The sequence below is a fragment of the Eulemur rufifrons genome, chromosome 18 (assembly GCF_041146395.1).
Source record: "Eulemur rufifrons isolate Redbay chromosome 18, OSU_ERuf_1, whole genome shotgun sequence".
Taxonomy (NCBI): domain Eukaryota; kingdom Metazoa; phylum Chordata; class Mammalia; order Primates; family Lemuridae; genus Eulemur; species Eulemur rufifrons.
Window position 1 is genome coordinate 64,348,843 of NC_091000.1, and position 24,643 is coordinate 64,373,485.

A 24,643-nucleotide genomic window follows, 5' to 3' on the forward strand; every position below is an offset into this window, starting at 1 on the left:
AGCCCGCGGGCTGTTCGGTCTAGGGGGAGGGTCATATCCTCCTAACGTCACTACTCTGGGAACACAGACGCCGAAGCCGCCCACGCCGCACCCGCCGTGGGGTCGGACGGCCCCGAGGGCGGCTCCTTTCTCAGCCGGGATAGGCTGGCGCGGGGGGAACGTCACACAGGGACCTGCCAGCACGCTGGAGCCCAACTGCGTGGGACGAACGACGTTGTAAAAGTGAAATTGGAAGTTCTGGATTCACAAACAAAAAAACCTTAAGAAATAAGGTCTTTGCGCTTTCTTTGTATTTGAAAAACAAAGCAAGGATTAAAAAAAATCCCCTTTACCACAACTTATGCAGCATTTATGTGTTTGGAAGACAGGAAAAAGGTGAGCATGAAGTTGGGCCTTTCTCCAATTTCGATTAGGCTGCTTGACTTACTATTTTATGGTTTGCCAAGTGATGGCAAAGGTTTGAAAACAATATTTACTGTGTAGACAACACTGGCCCATTTGCAGTGAGGGGATTGAAAAGCCATAGGTGGACCACTCTGAAGGCATTTATAATCTGTAAATACAAACACTTAGAACCCTGGATACTGTGGTGAAGCTTTAAAACATTAAATGAATAGGTGCTGAGTTGTAAGAGATTTAAAGACTAAAGACATTGCAGGAATTATAAAAGTAGATGAATGGGTAGATGGGAAGGCTTTAGGGGAGAAGCACATGGCCAGGACAGATTACTGAAGTGACAAGGAACATTATCTATTTGCAGGGAAATGCGCCTGATCTGAATAAAGCAGGGGTGTACTGAGTAGATAATCTGGTTGTAGACTATGGAAGGCCTAGAAGGTCAAGTAGAGGAATTTGGACTTGGTGTGATTGGACATCCTTTTTACTCTCAGCTCCTGCCAGGCCTGAGGAGGTCACAAGGATATGAACCAGGGTGAGATGACAGAGGAGATGAAGAGAAAGCATGGATTATTGAAAGCTTTTTTTTGAAGACAGGATCTTGCTCTGTTGCAGAGGTTAGAGTGTAGTGGTGTCATCATAGCTCACTGCAACCTCAAACTCATGGGCTCGAGGGAGTTCTCCTGCCTCAGTAGCTAGGACTACAAGTGTGCCACCACATCTGGTTAATTTTTCCTGGTTTTTGTAGAGGCAGGGTCTCGCTGTGTTGCCTAGGCTGGTCTCCAACTCCAGGCCTCCCAAAATGCTGGGATTACAGGCACGAGCCACTACGCCCAGCCTGAAAGACATTTTTTTTTTTACATGCCAGCAGTATATGTTTATTATTCATGAATGGTCAAAAGACTACAAGGCCCATAATTATGAGTATAACCGCATATATGAAATATCACTTAGCGACAGAGTGAAAAGGACAGTTATACATTTATATTAAAAAAATGCATGTACACACACACCCTCTCACAAGTGCTCACCATACACTGCTACAAAAGCAGGAGGCATCAAGCTATAGTTCTAATATACATAACATGTTGAAATATCTCAAGCATAAAAATCGTATGTTAAGTTGCAAAAATAAAGTTTCTCTCTTTAAACATTTTGATCTGAGCTCAAGCAAAGCAAATAATGAACAGTGATTTTTTGTTGTTGGATAAGATGCATTGTTCATTCCTGAAAGACATTTTTAATGGGAAAATGGACAGGACTTGGTAACTGAATAGCCATGGATGAGGTAGAGGGATGCCAAGACACCTGCAAATTTTCAAACCCAGGTACCTGAGAGAATAGGTGTGCCAGAGGGAAGTGAGGAGGGAAAACTGATTTACAATGTTGGATTTGACTTGATAATGAGGTGTTCGAGTAAAAGGTATCAAGTTAATAGAAATAACAGCATTTTGTGGAACCTAATAGGTTTCTGATAGTATTTTGTAAATATCCTTTGATTAAGTAGCTGAGATAATCCCTTCACCTTCTAGGTCTCAAGCCTTTTAGGGAATTATTGGATAGTAGTCACGTATATTGACTTGTTTTTGTCCAAACCAGTATTTATAACCATACCAAATTATCATGATAGACTAACATTTTTGATTTTTCCAATAACTTGACAAAAGACATTTTATTAATTAAATTTAGGGCAGTGAACTTTGTTGCTTTCTTAATGAGAAGAGGGATGGGAAAAAACCATTTTTGTTTGCACATACTAATAGACATTAAAATTATGTTTTTTTAAGAGGCCTTTAATCATTGAACAGTTAGGAATAAGGACTGTCAAAAATTTTGGCCATCACTTTCAGATCCCGTACATTTTGAAGTGGATACTTCTCGTGAAAAATTAGAAAGCATGTCAGAATCAGATGCCTTGAATGTCAGCAGTCTTTTTCCAGGTTTAACTCACTTGGAATCTCCCATCAATATAGAAACCAGCAGTATCGCTTCTGACTCGCTTCAGGTATGCATTGCTTACAAGTTCTGGGAGGTTCAGATGTATTCAGCATTCACACTGTCTTCCATTGGAAAGTTTCTTCAAAAAATATAAGGAAAAATGAAAGAGTCTCCAGTGGTCACACAAACAAGGACACTACAGAGCCTGGTCTTCTCAGTTCTGTTAGTGAACAAAGAAGGGCACAATGTTACAGAGTGTTAAAACTGATCCTCTCTAGCTTCCTTATAGAAGTCCCAAGAGTGCTGCCTGGGACTGGCCACAACAACTCAGTCACAGAGGCAGAATTAGAGCCCAAGTGTTTACCTCTGGTCTAGTGTATCTTCCATTATGTCAGTATGCATATAATTCAGTTGTCATTCATAATGACATTGACAGCTCCCTGCACTTAAATGACTCCGTTCCTATCTTCATGACAATTCCTAGAGTCCTTTCTCACAAAATAAAAGATCGTAATGTCCCAAGATGATCATGAATATTCTAAATGTTTGATAGTTATTAGCAAGACTGTAGGGAAATAACAGGAATGTATTAAGTTGTGCCATATGAAACTGCTTTTGCAGTTCAAAATGGGACAAATATTGACAATTTCATGTGATTCAGCCTATAAATTGTCAAAGACTTTCTAAAGGGCTGTTTAGTGATAGGAAGTCAAGAGTTAAACTGCATTTTTAAAATTCTTTCTCTAGGAAGAATTCAAATAAGATATTTCATAAGTAAACATTGGAAATAACCTAAATATTCACCAGTAGGGGGATAACAGATATATAGTGGACATGTAACTTTGAGTATGATAATGGAAATTTGTTCACATAGATAACTGGTCTCATTGTTTCTTACTGAGTAGTGAGCTTTTGAGTGTTGTTTACTTTATCTCTCTTTTAAAACAATGTTCAGGATTCTTTTTTATAGTTACAATAAAAAATTTTTCGTTTTGAAAAAACTTGGGTCGTAGTACTACAGTGTTAATCAGGGTCCAAGATACTATATGCTAAAATTTGAAAAAATGGATATCTTATCTTGGATTTCATTGAGCAGTAAAAGCATATAAAGAATACTTTATAATAAATTTATAGACCAAAGGAACAAAAAGCATATTTTAATTAAAACAGTAATATCTGGGAAGACTAGAGTTAGAAATTATCTCTGAAATTCTGTAAGTAGTAGAGTCCCGAGAAGTTGTGTAAAATATAACAGCAATGCATGTGAGCAGTGCTATTTTATTTTTCAAATATATTATTCTTGATATTTTAAAATCTAATTATGAGGAATGGTCTGAATTAATGACAAGTCTGAAAAACATTGTTATAAGATATAACTCTGGTTTTATTGCACTTCAAATACATTCAATATGTGGAACATATTAGAAAGGCATTATTGAACAGAGGCTTGTAGCCAGCTGATTTTAATAAGAGAAGAATTTTTTTAGAGTATCATTTAGGTTTGCATACTTGATATACTATTAAAAATTAAACCAATGTTTAACATTTAAAATATTTTCCTTACTATCTAATTTATACTAGTAACTAACTTAACAAACCCTTTCATCTTAGATAACATTAAAGTAACTTTGAGAATAAGCCCCATGTGAATTTTTATAAATTTCTACTTAGTGGAATGAGATATCACCTTGTTACTAGAATCCTGTTTTATGTATCTTCAATGTTAAAAGACTAGAATAACCACTACCTTAATCCCCTTTAGACCAGATTTAATAAACATTAAAGAATTATCAGTAAGCTATATATGCTATCATATAACCCTATGTGTAGTCACATGATTTGACTTACCAAAATATTAAAATAGCAGTCCATTTATTTCATCATCATTTAAAATTGTGACTCTAATAGCATAGTTTTACTAAAAGGGAGCCAAATATAGAGGAGGAAAGATACTAGAAAGCACATTATACTTATACAACAAAATATTCTAGCAGCAAAATTACATAACAGTGTACATGTACCTTTAGAAGAAGGTACATGTGATGTTTGCTTGAAGTATTAATGTTAATGCCTTTTTATTAATACAGAACGAAATGAATTTAAAAAGGGAAGATGAATGTAAGTCCACACTTTCTGAAGATGTTTATAATTTGTTAGGTGGTAAGTATCTCTTTGTTGGCAATATGCAAAACAGAGAAACAGATTTTTTTTTGTGTCTTGTGATAACAACAATAATAATAGCCAGGTACTGTGCTAAGTATATCATATACATTATCACATTTAATCCACAAACAATCCTATTGAAATAGGGATTTTTTTAAAAAAATTGAAATATGGGTTGTTTTTATCTCCATTTTACAGATGAGGAAAGTGAGACTCAGACAGTAACTTGCCCAGGGTCAGGTAGCTTTAAGTGAATGAGCTGTGATTCAAGTCCCAGTCTCAGACACATCTTAAAAGATGTGTGTTGATATAACCAAAAATCTCTTATTGTAGTCTTAAATTGATAGTTGAAAGCTATTTAGGAGTTAATCATATAATGAGGCACATTGGTCATGTTCATTAAAGCAAACACAAATACTATATAGAAATGTCTATTTTTAATAACTGTAAATAATACTAAAATTAAAAGATTCAATAAGCCTTATTGAAATTATGGAATTCAGTACATGTGGGTACTAAAGAAAAGTAAGTGGTATCAAGTATTAGAAAGAGAAGAAATGATCATTATTTGCAAATATTTGATTTCATACATAGAAAATTCATAAGTATCTGCAGATGACCTATTAAACATAATAAGAAAGTTTAGAAAAATGCTGGATATAAGATCAATATGGAAAACCAATAGCAGTCTGGGCATGGTGAATCATACCTGTAATCCCAGCACTTTGGGAGGCCAAGCCAGCAGAATCAGTTGAGGCCAAGAGTTTGAGACCAGGCTGAGCAACATAAAGAGACCCATCTCTACAAAAAATAGAAAAATTAGCCAGACGTGGTGGCGCACATCTATAGTCCCAGCTACTTGGGAGGGCTGAAGCAGGAGGTTCACTTGAGCCCAGGAATTTGAGGTTACAGTGAGCTATGATGACACCACTGCACTCTAGCCCAGGCATTAGAGCGAGACCCTATGTTAAAAAAAAAACAAAAACCAAAAAGCCAAAAACTTACTATTATCAGTAGCAGCACAAACTGAGGTACCTAAGAATAAATCTAACAAAAGGTATGTAAGGTTTCTATGGGAAAAAAGATTATAAAACTTTCCTAGAGGACATAAAAAAATAAATGTTTCATGTTGAATATTGTAAAGAGGTCAGCTTTCCTGAAATCATGAATTAATGCAATTTCAAGTATCCTAAGTGGTCCTAACATTTACATTTAGAAGTGAAAAAAGTTAAATACCCAATACAATTTTGAAAAAGATGTGGAGACTTGTCCTGCTAGATAATAAAATTTATTATAGAGTTATAGTAGTTATAACAATGTGTTAATAAGCAGAAGAGTACCAAACCAGTGGAATAAATAGACTACAGAGACCAAAAATAGACCCACTTATCTATGTGGATACTTGGTATTTGAAAGCAATGTCATTATAAACCAGTGGGGGAATTCATTCAATTGTGCTAGAACTGTTGGCTTTCTAAATGTAGGAAATGTTTAGAACCTTACTTCACACAAAATATAGAAGTAAATTCCATGTGGGTAAAAGCCTACATGTGAACTACAAAAAGACTTTCTAAAAGAAAGTTTAGAAAATGCATTTATGATAACAGGAAAGAGAAAGCTTTCTTACAGCATGAGAAATACAAACCATAATTGATACATTTGACTACACTAAAATAAAAAAACTTCTATATGACCAAAGTATAATCAACAAAGTAAAAAAGAAGCTGCAGACTGAGAGAAAATACATGCAGAAATATAGTTGACAAAGAATTGGTATCTATAATAAAGAACTCCAGGTCAATAAGAAACAAGTATATAACAGAAAAACAGGCAAAGTATGTATTAATTTGCTAGGGCTGCCATAACAAAACACCACAGGCTGGGTGGCTTAAACAAAAGAAATTAATTTTCCCACAGTTCCAGAGTTTGCAAGTGTGAGGTCAAGGTTTCTTTCACCTGAAGCCTCTCTCCTTGGCTTGCAGATGGCCATTTTTTTTACTGTGTTCCCACATGACCTTTTCTCTGTGTGCACATCTTTCTGGTGTCTTTCTCTTTTTACAAGGACACCAGTCATCCTGGATTAGAGCCTACCTTATGAGCTCAGGTAGCTCCCCCATAGCTGCGGGGAGTTAGCTACGCTCCCAGCAAAAATCAGGTCCCTTTGGCAGGGGTCGTCCCAAGGGATAAGGAAATATAGAAAATGGAGAATATAGAAATAAAAGAAGACACAGAGACGAAAGTACAGTTTTTATAAAGATGGGGAGCTGGGGGACCTCCAGCATTCCCATGAGCTGTGAAGCCATGAGTGAAGTCCCGCATCAGTATTTATTGGTACAGCGATTGGTTGCCAGGGGTAACAGATTTGCATAACAGGTAGTTCATTTAGGTTAAAAGTCTCCCCAAAAGCTTCTAGAGATCCCTTAATTAACTCTATCTATGTGAGCAAATGGTTACAAGATCTTTCTACAACAAACTTCTAAGCCTTAAGATAAAATTATCACTTAGCAGAAAGGCTAAACAGAAATATAGTGGCTCTATATTTCTTATTCTAGTTTTTTGTTGATTGAGACAGGTAATCAGGAGTGAAGCAGGAACTGTCCCTTGGGCTAATTGCTTTTAGCCGGAAGTGTCTGTTGGGCAGGCACTCTGATCATTTCTCATCCTGTGGCCCCATACCGAGCTTTGTTGTACAGAAGCATCAGGCGCAAGCCGACAGGTCTGAGACAGCATCACCATGGAAAGCACCACTGATTGGTGAGCTGCCCTCCTGAGGCGAGGCAGCTTTTGATATGTGAACTAACACGTTCACATATTCCTTCAGGTCAAAGCCCTGCAAAACTCCTGAAATCTTACATGTCTCTATAGGACAACACTCATCTAACCTTAATTATCTCTTTAAAATCCCTAACTCCAAATAGTCCTATTCTAACATATGGGAGGTTAAAGCTTCAAAATGTGATTTTGGAGGCACACAATTCAGCCCATAACAGTATATAACAAGCAGATCACAGAAAAGGAAACTTACAAGACCATTAAATATGTGAAAGGTTGTATATTTAAAAGATCACAGTAAAATACCATTTTATGCATACCAGTTTTACATGTTTTGGAGGGATGTAGCGCAAAGGAGCCCTTAGGGTACTGACAGAATATAAATTGGTACAACCAGTTTGGGGAGTAACTTTGCACTATCTAGTAAAGTTGAAGATACATGTTTTCTATAACCCAGAAATTCTTCTAGGTATATACGCAGAGCCTAGACAAAAATTCTTACATTGGTGTACAAGGAAACATGTATAAGGATGTTCATTACATTGTTTTGGTTTTTTTTTAAGATTCAGGGTCTTGTTGTGTTGCCCAGACTAGAATGCAGTGGCATCACATCATAGCTCACTGCAACCTCAAATTCCTGGGCTCAAGTGACCCTTTTGCCTCAGCTTCCTGAGAAGCTGGGAGTCCAGGCGTACCACCATGCCCAGCTAATTTTTTATTTTTTCTAGGCAGAATCTTGCTATTGCCCAGGCTGGTCTCCAACTGAGCTCTTGGCCTCAAGTAATCCTCCCACCTCAGCCCTGCAAAATGCTAGGATTACAGGCTTGAACCACCTCACCCAGCCTGCAGTGCTGTCTTTAAGAGCAAAATTAGAAACTAATAGCTAACAAAAAGGCAATACAGTATAATCCTTCAGTAGAATGAACTAGATCTATATGTATTTATATGGCTAAGTCTCAAAAGCAAAATTTTGAGTGAAATAAAGACTATTTTATATGGATATATATAATGTGATGCTATTTATATAAAATAGAAAAACACATAAAATAATATATATTTACCATTTGTCTGGAGTGTTGCAGGGTATTTTGGAATTTGAGGGAAACTGACATCTGTTGGACCCTTTAAACTATTAGCTCAAGGTAGTTCACTATTTCAGTGCAAACCTGTACTATGGTCTTTCCTGTGATGTCTTTTTTTTTTTTTTTTCATATTGTTATGGGGGATACAGAATGTGATGTCTTATTTAACAAGCTAAAGTTTTTGAAGGTTGCTATGATAAAAAGCAAGTCCTGTGTGAAAATCAATGTGAAATAGGAAGTGAGGGTGGTGGTGTCCAATTCCAAGGTTTGAGATGCTGTGTAGTGCCCAACAGTGTACATCCAAGTAGTAAGTGTGGTTGCTTAAGAACAAAATAAAATATTATGTTTTTCTTTTAGTTTGTATATATTTTAAAACAGCTAATAATTTAGGACAAATACTTATTTGAGCTTAACTACTTGCTAAATGGAACTGTTAGGTATTTCTTTTGGTTTAGAAGTGCCATGAAAAACTTACTGAGACATTAGGGTGTCACAAAATGAGGAAGTCTGGGAACTTGATTATTTAGGAACCTGATTATATTATTTAGGGTACATAAATGAGTAGTGAAAGTAGAAAAATATGGATGGGGAGAATGAGTACATAGAGGCTTCAGTATAGTGGTTATCTCTGTGGAGGAGGAAAGGAGAAAAATTAGAAGGGGGGGTTATTAATTAACTTTATAACATTTATTTTCATTTTGTGTTATGTGCTTCTGATTTTTTAAAACATGCATTAAATCTGCATAACTTGTCATATTGAGAAACAGTATAGCGTAGCATTTATAAGTAGTAGTCTAGAATCTCAGCTGCACTGCTCAGCCCTTTGTGACATTACATAAGTGACTTAATATCTCTTATGTTTCAGTTTCCTGTAAAATAGGGATAATAACAGTACCAATCCCATTGGATTGTTGTGAGATTAAACAAGTTTCTATGTGTTTGCAATTATACTATCCTCTGTGCCTTTGTATCCTTTTGAAATATTTTATAATTTAAAAGAGTTTATAATTACAGCACAACAAATGAATTCTGAAGATATCTTGGCATTTGTGGTAATGGTTTTTTTTTTTTTTTTGGCTTTTTTTTCCTTTGAGACAGAGTCTCACTCTGTCATCCAGCTACAGTGCAGTGGAATTGTCACAGCTCACTATAACCTCACACTCCTGGGCTCAAGCGATTCTCCTGCCTCAGCCTCCCGAGTAGCTGGGACTCCAGGCACATGCCACCATGACTAGCTAATTTTTTCTATTTTTAGTAGAGACGGAGTCTCACTCTTGCTCAGGCTGGTCTCTAACTCCTGAGCTCAAGCAATCCTCCTACCTCATCCTCCCACAGTGCTAGGATTACAGATGTGAACCACCATGCCTGGCTCCTGTAATATATATATATATTTTTTTTTTTTCTTTTTTTTTTGAGATAGGGTCTTGCTCTGTTGCCTGGAGTAGAGCGTAGTGGCATCATCATAGCTCACTGCAGCCTCAAGCACTTGGGCTTAAGCGATCCTCCTGCCTCAGCCCTTCTGAGTAGCTGGGACTACAGGCATATACCACCATGCTCAGCTAATTTTTCTATTTTTTGTAGAGATGGAGTCTCGCTCTTGCTCAGGCTGATATTGAATTGAACTTCTGGCCTAAAGTGATCCTCTTGCGTTGGCCTTCCAAAGTGCTAGGATTACAGGTGTGAGCCACCTCACCTGCCCTATAATGGTATTTAACCAGAATGATACATAATAAGCTTTTTTTGTAGCAGTCATTTGGGTACAACTTTCCTTCATGTAAAATGTTTTATTTTGTTTGCTAGAACAAAGCCATGCCAAAATCCACACAAGTAAGGTTGAAATAATATATAATTCTTAAATGGCTACACCAGTTTATTTCATAAATATAACTGTTACCACATAAATTTATGATCAACTCATTTTTATTTCCTTCTCTTTATAATAAGATAACGACATTGAAAATTACTCACAGAAGGTACTAATTCAGCAAGTTGACACTACTAGCATTTCTTCCTTGTTACAATTTGAACGTAGCTGCCAGTTTCACTGGACAGAAGCATTTAATGATGAAATGACAGAGAAGACAGAATTGCAAAGCCATGTGTATTATTATGCAAAAGACACCATTATGAAGCAAGATTCCTTTAATGAAGAAAATCCAATGGAAGCTAGCATTTCTACAAATACAGACAGACTTGCTAAGGAATGTGTTAGACAGCCTCCCGAAAGCCCACCTCTAATCCACTGTGGTGAAGAGACACTGGAATTCACAGAAAACTCATTGGCTAACAGTGCTGCCAAGGAATCTGCCCTCACCCCTAGTCAACCTCAACGCTTCTTCTATAAGGAAAGTGTACACAATAACGTTGAAAAACCATTTTATAAAGAGAACAGCTTTAACCTGCTTGATCTGAGAGTTAATTATGAAATACAAGAGGTAAGATTGTTGATGGTCAATAAAGCCTGTGGAGTATTAAAGGACTTAAAAAATACAAGTATATAATCTGAGTCTTTTCCCTAAATAGTGTTAAATCATCTAATCAGCACGAGGGACTTTTCTTTTCTGGGGAAAATACATTCTGAAATCTTAACCAATTCAGGAACAAAGTTTTCTAATAAATTCAAGTCCCTACTTGGGATTAGCTGTACCAAATGGTAATTTCTTTGAGGACTAGGACTCTGTTTTAACTCATCCTTTTATGTACCATAGCATCTATATGGCTTCTTGAGTATATAATAAGTTTTTATTATATTTGTTGAATCAAACTGGCTGGAATTAGTAGAGTTCACAGTAATGGAAAGGTTTTGCAGCAATGTTAATTAAATTATTTGGTAAGAGAAGCTTAAGATGTTTCTATCTTGTTGTACTTCTATTAACAAGCAAAAAGTATTAATTTTTCCACCAAAGTGAAAACATTAATTTGTCTTTTGGTTTATTGATTCTGAGCACACATGTAGTAAGTATCCTAAGGGCACTGAAGGTATCAACAGTATAAATTCCATGTACTCACTGAACAAAAAATAAAGATTCTAGGAATTGGTGTGGGCAAATAGATATAATTCAAGAATAGTATAAATAATATTTTTTCAATGTGAATTTAATGAGCAAAGCTATGGCTGTTATGTTTCATTAAGAAGTATGAGTAGTTTTTTTTCATTTATTTGAAAGGAGATGGCAGCATTTAAAAGAGAACTTTATTTCCCCATGTTGATTTCTGGAAAACGGCATTTTAAAAATTTGCTTGATTAGAGTTTCTCAAGATTGTTCTTTCTCTTTCCATTGCATTTAGTTATATTTTAGTCAGTCAGTAGGCACTTTAATGCATCCATTATGTGCCAGGTCTGTACTATGTGTTGGTTATATAAAGGTTAAAAAACAAAAAAAAAAGATGTGGTTCTTGTCCTCATGAAAATAACATTGTGGCCAGCACAGTGGCTCACGCCTGTAATTCTAGCACTTTGGGAGGATCACTTGAGGCCAGGAGTTCAAGACCAGCCTGAGCTAAGAGTGAGACCCTGTCTCTACAAAAAGTAGAAAAATTAGCCAGGCACAGTGGCATGCACCTATAATCCCGGCTACTTGGGAGGCTGAGGCAGGAAGATTGCTTGAGCCCAGGAGTTTGAGGTTCCTGTGAGCTATGATGATAACACTACACTCTAACCTGGGCAAAAAAGCAAGACCTTGTCAAAAAAAAAAAAAAAAAAAAAAAAAAAAGAACAAAACAAAATAACATCCTGCTATAGGAGATAGATATTAATGAAATAACTACTTGATGTAAACTTGAAACTGTTATAAGTTTCATGAATAAAATTTACATATAAAATGTATGTAGAGTGTATATGATGCGATGTAAAGTTACATTTAAACTTACAACTATGATAGGTGGTGTAAATATAAGTAGGATACGTGTCTGTGATAAGGACACTGTTCTAGTCAGGGAGTCTAGGAAGGGCATCCCTGAAGAAGTGGTCATTGAGCTGAGTTCTAAAGGAGGTGTAGGAGTTAATTAGGCAACTGTGGGTGGGAGAGCATTCCATTTAGAAGGAACAACATCTGCAACCCTTGTGGCTGCAGGAAGCATGGTACCTCCTAGGTCCTGAAGGAAGCCCAGTGTCCAGAAAGATCAGGGTTAGAGGAAGCAGGAGGGGTGTAGTAGATGAGGATGGAGAGGTGGAGTGGGCCAGATATTGTCTGAGTCCATCTTATGTTACTATAACAGAGTATATCACAGACTGAGTGATTTATCATGAACAAAAATTTATTTGGTTCACAGTTCTGGAAGCAAGGAAGTCCAAGAGCATGGTGCTCGTATCTGGTAAGGGCCTTCATGCTGTGTCATCCCATGGTGGAAGGTGGAAGGGCAAGAGAGGGTGACAGTGAGGGAGTAAGAGGGGGTCAAAATCACATTTATAACAAATCTACTCTTGCAATAACTAATCTACTTCTGCAAAAACAACGTTTAGCCATCTTTATTCACCTCTTATTAGGCCCCACCCTCCAACACTTTTGCATTGAGGATTAAGTTTCCAGCACATGAACTTTTGGGAGCACATTCAAACCACAGCAGATATCAGGGCCTTGTAGGCCATTATCCCAGAATAATGAAAAACCACTAAAATACAGGATTCTACAGATGGATGGGCTCAAACAAACAAAAACAAAAAGTGCACAGGGGTCCTTTAGCTCTAAATTTTAGGGAATTACACAGTCTACTCCTACAGATACCTTTTACTGGGTTTTGGATGTCATATTCATTTCAGCATTTCTTACCACAATTTACTGTCCTTTATTAAATCCCCTAAAACCTGTCTTAGGGGCATAAAGTCAGTTAGGAAGCATGATCTTCTGTTATTCTAATGTTCTAGGAGTCACAGCATAATGAGGTAATGATCTACGTAAGGAATAAAGAAAGTATTCAAAAAAGACCTTGTAGTCTGTAAGGTAGTTGATACATTTATTACTTGTTTTAATTCATTTGAAGTCAAAGAAAGCATTTTATATGTGTTCAAAAGAGCTTGTATCATAGAAAATGGTGAAAGTATAAAAGTTTAATTTTTCTTTTGTCAAAGTAAATGGAATATGTATCTATCTCTGTCATATACCTACTGCTTTTGCTCCACTGTGCTGGTAGGTGCTGTACATATATTTTAGCGATTGATACTTAGATGTTAATTTTTATTAAGTAGGTATTTTTATTGGGAGTAGGCGTTATTGTTATTTTATAGCTGAGGAAACCATAAAAGGGATCTAGAATTCAAGGTCAACTCTATCTGACTTCAAAGCTCATGATCTTTCTACTCTTTTACACTTACTTTGTCTACTATAATTTACAGACTGCATTTTCTTCAAAAGAAATACAGAATTCTGGGGAGATTCCTGAGATGTCGGTCAGTTTCCAAAATGAAGTTACAGCGGAGGGTGTGGAGAGGCCGGGCATTGTCTCAAGTTGGTCTCCAGCAGGCATCCCCTGGAGCAGTGGAACATCTCGGGAGAACTGCAAGACACCTGACATGGAGGAAAGCTTTGAAAGCTTACAACCTCGCGAAGAGGACATGGCTTTAAATGAAGTCTTATGGAAATTAAAACATACTAACAGACAGCAGCAAGAACGAATCCAAGACCTCCAGTGTAGTAACCTGTATTTAGAGAAGAAGGTTAAAGAACTACAGATGAAGATGACCAAACAGCAAGTATTCGTTGACATCATAAATAAGCTAAAGGAGAATGTTGAAGAATTAATTGAAGACAAATACAAAGTAATCCTTGAGAAGAATGATATTAAAAAGACATTGCAGAATTTGCAAGAGATTTTAGCTAACACCCAAAAACATCTTCAGGAATCTAGAAATGAGAAGCAAGCCTTACACCTTGAATGTAAGAAAACAAAGGCCAATTATATGCGTTTACAGGAAAGGTACATGACTGAAATGCAACAAAAAAATAAATCTGTGAGTGAGTGCTTAGAGATGGACAAAACCTTAAGCGAGAAAGAAGAAGAGATAGAGATGCTGCACCAACTCAAAAGAAAATTGGAAAGGGCCACAGCTTCTGCTTTGGACTTGTTGAAAAGGGAGAAAGAGACCCGAGAACAAGAGTTCTTGTCTTTACAGGAGGAATTCCAGAAACGTGAAAAGGAAAACCTGGAAGAAAGAAAGAAACTGAAATCTGGACATGAGAAATTGCTCGCTGAAGTTAAAAATTTGCAATTTGTATCTGAAAATGAAAGGGCTAAGAATGCAAAACTTCAGCAGCACATCAATGAAGTAGAAAATGAAAATGCAAAACTTAAGCAGCAGGTTGCAAGAAGTGAGGAGCAAAGTTGTGTCCCTAAATTTGAGGGAGCTCAATTAAAGGAGCAATTAGAGGAAGTGATGGAGTCACATATTGCCAAGGTACTGATGCAGATTACAAATCTATAATGCAGAATTTCAAGACTTTCTAGTAGTCTAGTGATGCATATTTAGCCATGCCACTTACACATGTTTGTTTGCAGAAAGAATTATTAACGAAAAAACATACAGATATACAAAGGAAGATACACCACAGGTTTGGAGAAGTTTGGTTCATGAGTACTCAACTTAAAGCCATTCATGGTGTCTTGTGATTATTTTGGTAGAGGTGACAATTAACCTGGGAATTATGTGGGTACCCATCACCAATCATCTGAAGCATCTCCTAGAAGTGACTTTTGAGAAAAGATTTTCAAAGTGTGGTGCTCAGTCCTATTCAGTAATAAAACTAAATCAGGGCTGGGGAACCTTTTCATGTTGGAAGGCCGCATTAATTTTAGCTGTAATCAAATAAGGCTGCATTCAAGAAACTTCAATTAGATATATTTAAAGATGTGCATTATTTTGTAAAAATCTAACTACTATGTACTTAATAATTTCAAAAATGAAAACTACGTGTTAATTTTAAAGTTAACCTTTTAATGATTTTGTATTGTCTGCTTTTTATTGGAAACCATTTGAATATTTGGTTGCAGCATGGAGGTCTGCGGTTTCATTTGATCCTCTAGAGGGGTATCAGTCATCTGTGACCTTAAGGGTATCTTGATTTGGGTTAGGTAGGAGAATATAGATTTGTATCAGTAAGTGGTTGAAAAACAAGAAAGCATTTTTTGGGCATGTTGCTGAAGGTGTGAATATTCTGCATTTTTCCATATTTCAATTGGATCTTTCTTAGTGTCAAACAAAGACTTTAAAACGTCATCTACTGACAGCCCAATCCATTCCATCTATAGATGGAATTCTTTAGGTGCCTTGGCGGTATCAACTGGGTGAGGCCGAGATGCTAATTTGAGTCATGATTCTCAAAGTCAGTGAACCTTTCCTCGTGTTCTCCAATTAATAGGTCTATAACAGCTGCATATTCTTCAAATGCTTCTCATATATCATTCTGCTCATCAGTGACCTTTGCTAACTGGGGAAAGTGTTCATCCAAAATTTCCTTTTGAAGAAGTGTTTTGAAAAAAGATAGCCTTTGTGAAAATGCTTCAATTTTTTGCCACATATCATATACAGACTTAGTTTTACCTTGAAAAGAAATATTCAAGTCATTTTAATTTAACTTGATATCACACAGAAATGCTGCATTCCTATAGAAATCTTCTCTCAATAATTCACATTGCTGGTTCCATTCTTCATAAAATTTAACTATCTGTTCTTATAGACATAAAATTTTGGCTACCACCTGCCCTGCAATAGCCAATGCACTTGAGAGTGATATGGCAAATCCACACTGAATACCCCATCATTCAGCTTTAGCATGTTACGAAACTGATGTTGCATTTGCACAAATATAGTTAACAATACTTATAACTTGTTACAAAGTGTCACTTAAAATAGCAGCTTTAGCACAGAGATTTTGCTGATGCAAGATAGAATGAAAAGAAATGAGAGCATCTGGATCTGTTAACACTTTTTTTTATCTGTGCAATAAACCCTTCATGTTTTCCTGTCATGGAAGATGTACTGTCTATAATACGCTCACTAAATTTACCAAGTTCAGCCCAACTTTATGACATTTATCTTGAAAGTTGTTGAACATATCTATTCCCCATGTTCTGTTTGCAAGAGTGTCCAAAGTGAGTAACTCTTCATAGCAAAGAAAATCTTCTGTTATGACCTGAATGAAGTATAAAACCTGTGCTGAGTCAGTAGTATCAGTTGATTTATCCAAAGTGATTGAATAATATATATTTCCTTTTGAAGTATTGCATGAAATTGTTCTGTTAAGTTGAAGGCTAATTCATGCTGCCAATCAGTTATGGTTCTCCTTGAAAGGAGGCAGTTGTTTGTAGTTTGAAACATTGTCAGGGTCTAAGCATGCTACAACTTTGACAATGCATTCTTTCACAATTTCTTCATCACTGAATAACTTCTCTTTTTTTCCCCCGAGTATATAAAATGCCCTATAAGTTGCTTCAATGGCATTATTTCTAAGTCTTATTTCTGCTTGAAAGAATCATCTTTGCTTGTGCTTTTGATCTTTAATTTCTGCAATACAACCTTTCATGCCTCTCCCTCTAATTTAAAATATTTGTGGTCCTTATGAATGTTATAATGCTGATGAGCATTGAATTTATTTAATGTTGATATTGCAGTACTACAAAGCAAGCAAATCAGCCTGTCTTTAGCAGAAACAAGATAATATTGTAATTTCCAATTCTCATTAAAACATGTTTTTTTCATTCGGCATTCTCTTGGTCTTCTTTGGCATGATGAGCTGCTAAGCAGACAGAATTTAAAAATAGTGTAGAGCTCTGCAACTATTCACAAATTACACTTCAAACAGAAACACAGTGCACCATTGTCATAAGCTGATAACAGACTGGTGTACTCGACCCCCATAAATTCTTGCCAACCAGCCTCATATGGTAGTGGCTCCAGTCAGGCGGGAGAAGTTAGAACTAAATCATGAGTGTAGCAGCCGTCAATTTAGTGGCTTACTAATGTTCTGATTGTGCTGGTCAATCTAGGAGGATTATTTTGTTGAAACTTATTTTATTCTTTGGTATTTTAAATACATTCATTTTAAAAATAAAAAATATATAAAAAACAAAAATATATTAATAAAAATAAAAGGATTTGTTTTATAAAATTTGGATTTGGTCAAAAGGCTGCACTTAAGGACCTAGAAGGCCACAGGTTCCCCGCCCCTGAACTAAATAATACGATTGCATATTTATTTTACAAGGCAAAACAAACCTATATTATATCATATATTATATAAAATCATAAAGCATTTAAAAACAGCATCAGAACCTCATATTGATAATTTTGGAGGGGGTGCAATCTTTTATTATCTGAGTTGAAAAAAGTTTTTTAGTAGCCAGGAACCTGGAAAAACACATTCTGGAAGTGGTAATTTTCACAAGCTGGAGCACATCTATTCTATTTCAGTTTTGTAGGCCTGTGTTAAAGTATGTATAGTAAAATCCTATTAACTTAGAAAGAAGGCTAATCTGAATTAGAAAAATGTACAAATTTATTTTTTGTATTTGTTATAACTTGAACTGATGTTATCTTGAAGATGTCCTCAGTGGACCCTCTTATGAATTTGTAATCATTATAAGTACTGTTTGCAGTAAAAAATTCTATTATTATTATTTTTTTGTTGTTGTTGTTGAGACAGAGTCTCACTTTGTTGCCCAGGCTAGAGTGAGTGCCGTGGCGTCAGCTTAGCTCACAGCAACCTCAGACTCCTCGGCTTAAGCAATCCTACTGCCTCAGCCTCCTGAGTAGCTGGGACTATAGGCATGCGCCACTATGCCCGGCTAATTTTTTCTATATAGATTTTTAGTTGTCCATATAATGTCTTTCCATTTTTAGTAGAGACGGGGTCTCGCTCAGGCTGGTCTCGAACTCCTGACCTTGAGCAATCCGCCCACCTCGGCCTCCCAGAGTGCTAGGATTACAGGCGTGAGCCACCGCGCCCGGCCAAAATTCTATTATTTTTAAAGGTTCCTAGGAAAATATTGTTCTCCTAAATTTAAACAATTCTAAGATCTCTCTAAACTCTAAGAAATAAGAATTATCTAAGCCAGTGATTCTTAAGCATGAACATGCATCAAAATCCCCTGAAGGGGTTATTAAAACACAGATTGCTGGGTCCTATCCCAAGTTTCTGATTCAGTAGGTCTGGGGTGGGGCCTGAGAATGCACATTGCTAGCAAGATCCCAGGTGGGGTTGTTGCTGCTGATCCAAGGACCACACTTTGAGAACCACTGACCTAAGCAAAGATGACCTTAAATTTAGCTCCTAGCCATATTGTGACAAATTTTAAATTGGTAAGCTCTGAATTGAAGTGGCTTAACTGTACAAAAGTTTAGTATGGTATACAATTTTCTTCATGAGCTTTCTTTTTAAAAAGTAAAGTTTTTTGTTTTATTTTGACTAATCAATTTCTCTAACACCCCCAAATTCATACTTACTGTGCTTGTAGATTTGTGTTTCACTAACTGTTGGTCAATTTTCTCAAAGTACGGTCTAAGAGCATCTGTGAGGTCAAAAGTATTTTCATAGTAATATTAAGACATTATTGACTTTTACACTGTCATTATTTTCTTTTTTTCTTTTTCACCCTCCTTCTTTCACAAGAGTACAGTGGAGTTTTCCAGAAGCTATGTGACATGATTATGTAAATTGCTCTCATGGCTGATGGAATGTGTGAAGCAAATATGAAAATCCAGCTATCTTCAATTAAGCCAGCATTAAAAATACTTGCAAAAATATTTTCATTAATTTTTTGTTTTAGAAAGTATGGCAATTGTTTAAAAAATTGTTCTTTAAATTTATACATCATGGATGTATTTAAATGAATTAGGAAACAGATATTTTAAAATATTCTCCATTTTAATTTCTAACATAAATATTGATATCTATAACCCACATAAACACAAGGTGTGGGGTATCTTTGATAATTTTTTAAAAGTATAAAGGGATCCTGAGATGAAAAAGTTTGAGAATTACCACCCAAGGTTTTTAAGAGTGATATTTTATTCAGCATTTTACTTAAAGGGTATGCTGGGTTCTTCACCTTTATTATGACAAATCTAAATTGTGTACATGTAGGATACAAAGATGATAAATTCTAACCTGTTCCTGAATTGCCCACCTTCTGAAGAAGAGGCCCTGAATTCCCCAGATGTGAAGAGAACTTCTCAGCTGACCTCCAAAATGTACAGTCTTCTGGCTCTGATAGTAGGACTTTTCACATGCCAGGTAATAAAAAAAATCAGATTTTTTTTAGTAGGGGAGGAAAAAATATTGGGATTGGATTAAAAAAAGTGATGCAATAAAGGTGAAAGAATTAAGTTGTGGAAGAAAAAAATGGAAGACAAAATATAGACCCCTAAACCAATGAATCAGCCCTTCTTTTCTCCTACTTCTTTCTGTTTATCTTTCTTGAACATCTAATTCCCACAAGTATAAGATAAAATGTAATAAGGTAAACAATAAAGGCATTAAGTGAATCCCTTCATTTAGTGCTTCTCACATTTCAGGAATGCTCTCTTAGAGCAATAGTCTTGTACTTGTGATTATTGTTTGTTCACATTAATGAGCTCTTAGCCCAATCTAAGATAGAGCTTGGGGTGGGGGCGGAGGGAGGGCAATATGGAGCTGTGTATATTAGTAGAATGAAAAGTAAAGTTAGCATCAGTTCAAATCCTGACTTCATCACTTCCTGGCTGTGTGACTTGGTCAAGTAACCTAACCTTTTTCTGCCTTAGTTTCCTCGTCTTTAAGATGGGGAAATGCTGCTGCTGTCCTGGGAGCTTATAAGCACATGTAATGAAGAGAACATATTAAAGGACATACACTTGATAGGTTCTCAAACTAGCTCTCTTTCTTCCTCTTCCTCCTATTTTTGTACATTTTTTTGATCTTAAGTGCACTTATCTGAGCCATGATTAGAGGGCATGGGTTTCCAATGTTCTTGATCCAGCACAAATGCCGTTTCTTGTTTTGTCTTAACTAAAATTTGTTGAACACTAACATTTATTGAATGCTAGAAACTGGGTTAAGGATTTTATGCAGAGATCACAAAATGGTAGCCCACAGACTGTGTCCACCTACTATTTTGTTTTTTAATACATGAATCTGAATGTGGCACAGATTCTTCTTTGCTACAAACTTTTCCACCCCACCTTGCCCCATCAAGCATTTCCTTGTTCACCATATTTGCTTGGATTTCTTCTGTATCCCTGGTGGCTACTGTTCTTTCACAGTCTTACTCGCTGCCTACTGCTTTTCTACCAGATCTCTCAATGATAGATTGTGTCATCAGCCTTCTTAGTAGATCTCATCCCACCCCAAACAAATATTATCTGTTTGCCTATTCTGTATAAGTCACCCTACCACTAGAACATAAGGCTTTAAGATCAGAGCTTTGGTATGTAAGTAGGCATATTAGGGTTTGCCTAATACCTAATTCAGGGTTAAACTTGTAACAGACACTCAGCAAGTATTTACTGACTTCCTCACTTATCCTTGGAGGCATTTAAGTTTATCCTGATTTTCATCAAACCGAGAATTAGAATAGTTGAGTTTCTTGTCCAAGGTCTCACATATGGTTAAGTCACACAACTTAGATACAAACCCATGCACTTTTGACCCCTAGGTTATATTGGGAGAAATACTTTTATTCAGGGTAACTGTGAAATATCTAGAGTTACAGTATTGTTGAGGATGTCTGATTGTTCTGGTGTTAGGTATAGCAATTTGCTTAAAATTAGGATTTGTAAACTGACTAAGCTGAAGGGGGGATGTATATATGAATATGTAAGCATGCATAGTTATTATAGGTGAGTATTAACTTCCCAACAACTATACTAGTCTGTCCCAATAACAACTTATGTACAGATGTGATTTAATGGTCTTTGATACTAACCCTTTATTAAATGTCTTCTGATGAGTAATTGAAGAATGAACTTCAATATGATTTTACCTCCTTTGGTTTGGTCACTTATTTTGGAAGGGAGATTTGTTTCATTTATGTTTTTGCTTCTTCCTTTTAGCTTTACTGAAAACCTTTTAATATAATTTCTCAAACCATTACCCTTAGGACATCACCAATCCTGATGCTGAACATTTAAAAGAGGGTGAGAAAGTTAGTGATATAATGCTGCAAAAATTGAAGAGCTTTCATCTTAAAAAGAAAATTTTAGATAAAGAGGTACTATATTTATTTTTCATCTAAAATTGTATTATTTTTGGTGAGAAAAATAAAAGATAGTGTTAACTCCTAAAGTTTAGATTCTTTTAAGAATTATTTTTGGGGACCACATTAGTTTTACTATGCCCCTTATCAAGGAAATATAATGTTCTACATTTGACTTGTTTTACAACTTAAGTCTGTATTAGAAAATCTCATTCATCTACAAAAAATTTGGTGTGATTATTGTTTTAATTTTGCATGACACTACTGATTCCTGAAGAATCGTTCACTTTGTCATTCTTACGAACTTCATCACTTGGGACAATGAAAACACTGAAAACAGTTTTATTTCTCAGATGGGAGAAGGGTAAGGCAGGGATTCCTGGAGTTTCTTCAATTACTCTTTTCTTGGGTTGGTGGTATAGAGATTGAAGGGTAAAATTAAAACCTGGGATCTTGGATTATAACAAATTCAGTTCTATACCACTTCTCTGAATGGACATGTTGGAGGTGTCCTAGGGAATCTCTCTGCCTCTTAGCTAACCTGAAGAAGAAAGGACCAAGGTATAAACACAGCCATGCAGAGAAACTACTGGCCTCCACTTCTGTAAACAGCCATCAAAAATAAGCCCAACTGAGGATGTTATTATACAAAAATACAATTTCAGATATTTATGTTCTTTTGGTTAATTTTGGTTTAGTTACTGAAACATTGACAGATGACATGATGTCTGCAATTTGATTCAGTGAAGGGGGATGGAGGAGGGAGGGCAGTGGTTGGGGATATAAATGATATTGGCTATTAGGTGTTTGTTATCAAAGCTGAATGATAGTTCCATGGGGTTTCATTAATGTTTTTTCTCTATTTTAAATATTGGAAAATTTGCATAATAAAGAATAGAACATTTTGTGCAGCACACTTTACCTCACTAATAACTTGGAGAAGTTTGAATATTGAATATTAAGATTATTACTGTATGAAGGAACAAATAAGAAATGATTATAAATTGCGTCCAGACAAAATTGGCTATTTTTTTATTTTAAAGAAGAATTTTAATAGCCTGACTGGAATAGCAATTTTATGTTAGGATAAGTTTCTTGGAGACACCTAGACCACTCCCAGGTTTGATGACTGACTGAAGGACTGAGTAGTCCTTACAGCTACAATTTGTGACACGAAAAGGATACAAAGCAAAGTCAGCCAAGGGAAAGGCACCTGGGGCAGAGTCCAGAGGAAACGAGACTCCAGCTTCCAAGAGTCTTTGTGGAGTCACTCGGGATGCATTCGTTCCCCCGGCAATGAGTTGCCACTATAGGTGTGAAATGTTATCTACCAGTGAGGCTTGCTAGAGACCCAATGCCCAGAGTTTTTATTAGGAGCTGTTCACATAGTCACCCTCTGCCTAGCATGTACTGAAGTTCCAGACCCCTATAAGGAAAGCAGATGCCCAGCTTTAACCACGTGCTTCGGACAAACAGGCTAGGCACAATAAGCTATTCATATCAGGGAATGATGGAAACCCTCCTGCAATCCAAGTTTCCAGATGCCAGTCAAGGAGCAGCTTTGCTAGCAGGCCTTTCTTAGCCCAGCTAGTCTTAGGCCTGCCTTGTGAACGCTCTTCCTCACAAGAGCTGTAAAAACAGTTTATCTTTTGGATACCGGAGATTGAACTGCGTGCGGTTTGATGATTTTATTACAAATGTTATGGAATGTAGTTTTATTTCCTCTCCTTCTCTGAAATATAAAATGCTTTTTTTCCTAGCTACTGAAACACAAGGACAGAATCATAACCTTCAGAGAGTTAATTGCTAATGAAAAAGCATTTCAGGATCATGTTATTGAGGTAAGTTGAACATTTACTACATACTTTAACATAAAAAAGTACAATTGCAGGTATTTATGTTCTTTGGGTAAATTTGTTGAAGTCCTTCTGGCTCTAAGTTCTATACTTCTATAATTGCAGCCACCAATAATCTCTTTGATTTTTAAACTATTAAAGTACTTATTGTCAAGTGTTCCAAAAAGTGTAAAAGTATTGAAAGTGAGCACAAATATATTTAATCTCAGGTCACAGACTTTGATTCAGATGAAGCCAAGAATGTCAGAGATGTACCTATCTTACTGGGAGTCAAACTGGACAAGTACCACAACCTTAATGAGGAGCTTGCTTTCTTGGTAGGAAAGACCTTTTATTGCCTTGCTGTCATTTTCATACACAACATCATTTTCTTAACAAGTTTAAGAAATTATCAACCTTCAAAAAATTTGCTTATTAAAATAGTCACACATTGGCATGATGGAAGTATTATTCACCTACAGAAGCACAAAATGGAAGTTTACATTTTTGGGTTTTGAAATTTTAAATATCATTCCACCTCATTTCTATTTAGACTAATCAGATTTATTGCTTTAATGCAGCAATAAAAAATATGTGCTATTTTTCATAGTGCCTGAAGCACATTTATATTGTTGCATATGCTACCATAATAGCTTTGTACAACTAACATGATTAAGGGATGTTTTGGGAAACAGCATTCATAGTTTATTTTGTTTTATTTTATTTCGTTTTATTTTTTGAGACAAGAGTCTCACTCTGTTGTCTTGGCTAGAGTGCTGTGGCATCAGCCTAGCTCACAGCAACCTCAAACTCCTGGGCTCAAGCAATCCTTCTGCCTCAGCCTCCCGAGTAGCTGGGACTACAGGTATGCGCCACCATGCCTGGCTAATTTTTTCCATATTTTTAGTTGTCCAGCTAATTTATTTCTATTTTTAATAGAGACAGGGTCTCGCTCTTGCTTAGGCTAGTCTCTAACTCCTGAGCTCAAACAATCCGCCCGCCTTGGCCTCCCAGAGTGCTAGGATTACAGGTGTGAGCCACTGCGCCCGGCCCATAGTTTACTTTAGATGGCATGTAAACATAAAGGTGGATAAAACAGGAAAAATATATTAGAAGAAAATGAAAATATGGTCTTGCTATCTAGATAGTTATAGAGCAATTTAACAACTCACTAGAATGAAAAATAACTTTTTTGGTAGCAGTTAGAGAAGTCTACCATCATAGTTCTAAATTATTAAAAAGCATCATTCTATACTAAATTCATTATGTACCCATTCATCTTTAAGAGAAAAG

The 24,643-nt window shown here is 36.2% G+C and overlaps 1 protein-coding gene across 1 annotated transcript in view; it reads left to right on the forward strand.

Moving 5' to 3' along the window:
* The first annotated feature begins 10,405 nt into the window (after positions 1 to 10,405).
* The window catches only part of CAGE1 (cancer antigen 1), a 39,924-nt gene continuing 25,686 nt past the window's right edge, over positions 10,406 to 24,643 (forward strand). Inside the window, exons 1-6 of the mRNA XM_069493409.1 lie at positions 10,406 to 10,702; positions 13,684 to 14,742; positions 19,427 to 19,576; positions 21,420 to 21,530; positions 23,276 to 23,356; positions 23,581 to 23,688. Coding sequence (XP_069349510.1) covers positions 10,421 to 10,702; positions 13,684 to 14,742; positions 19,427 to 19,576; positions 21,420 to 21,530; positions 23,276 to 23,356; positions 23,581 to 23,688 — 1,791 coding nt within the window. The 5' untranslated portion in view covers positions 10,406 to 10,420. The remainder of the gene's footprint in view (positions 10,703 to 13,683; positions 14,743 to 19,426; positions 19,577 to 21,419; positions 21,531 to 23,275; positions 23,357 to 23,580; positions 23,689 to 24,643) is intronic.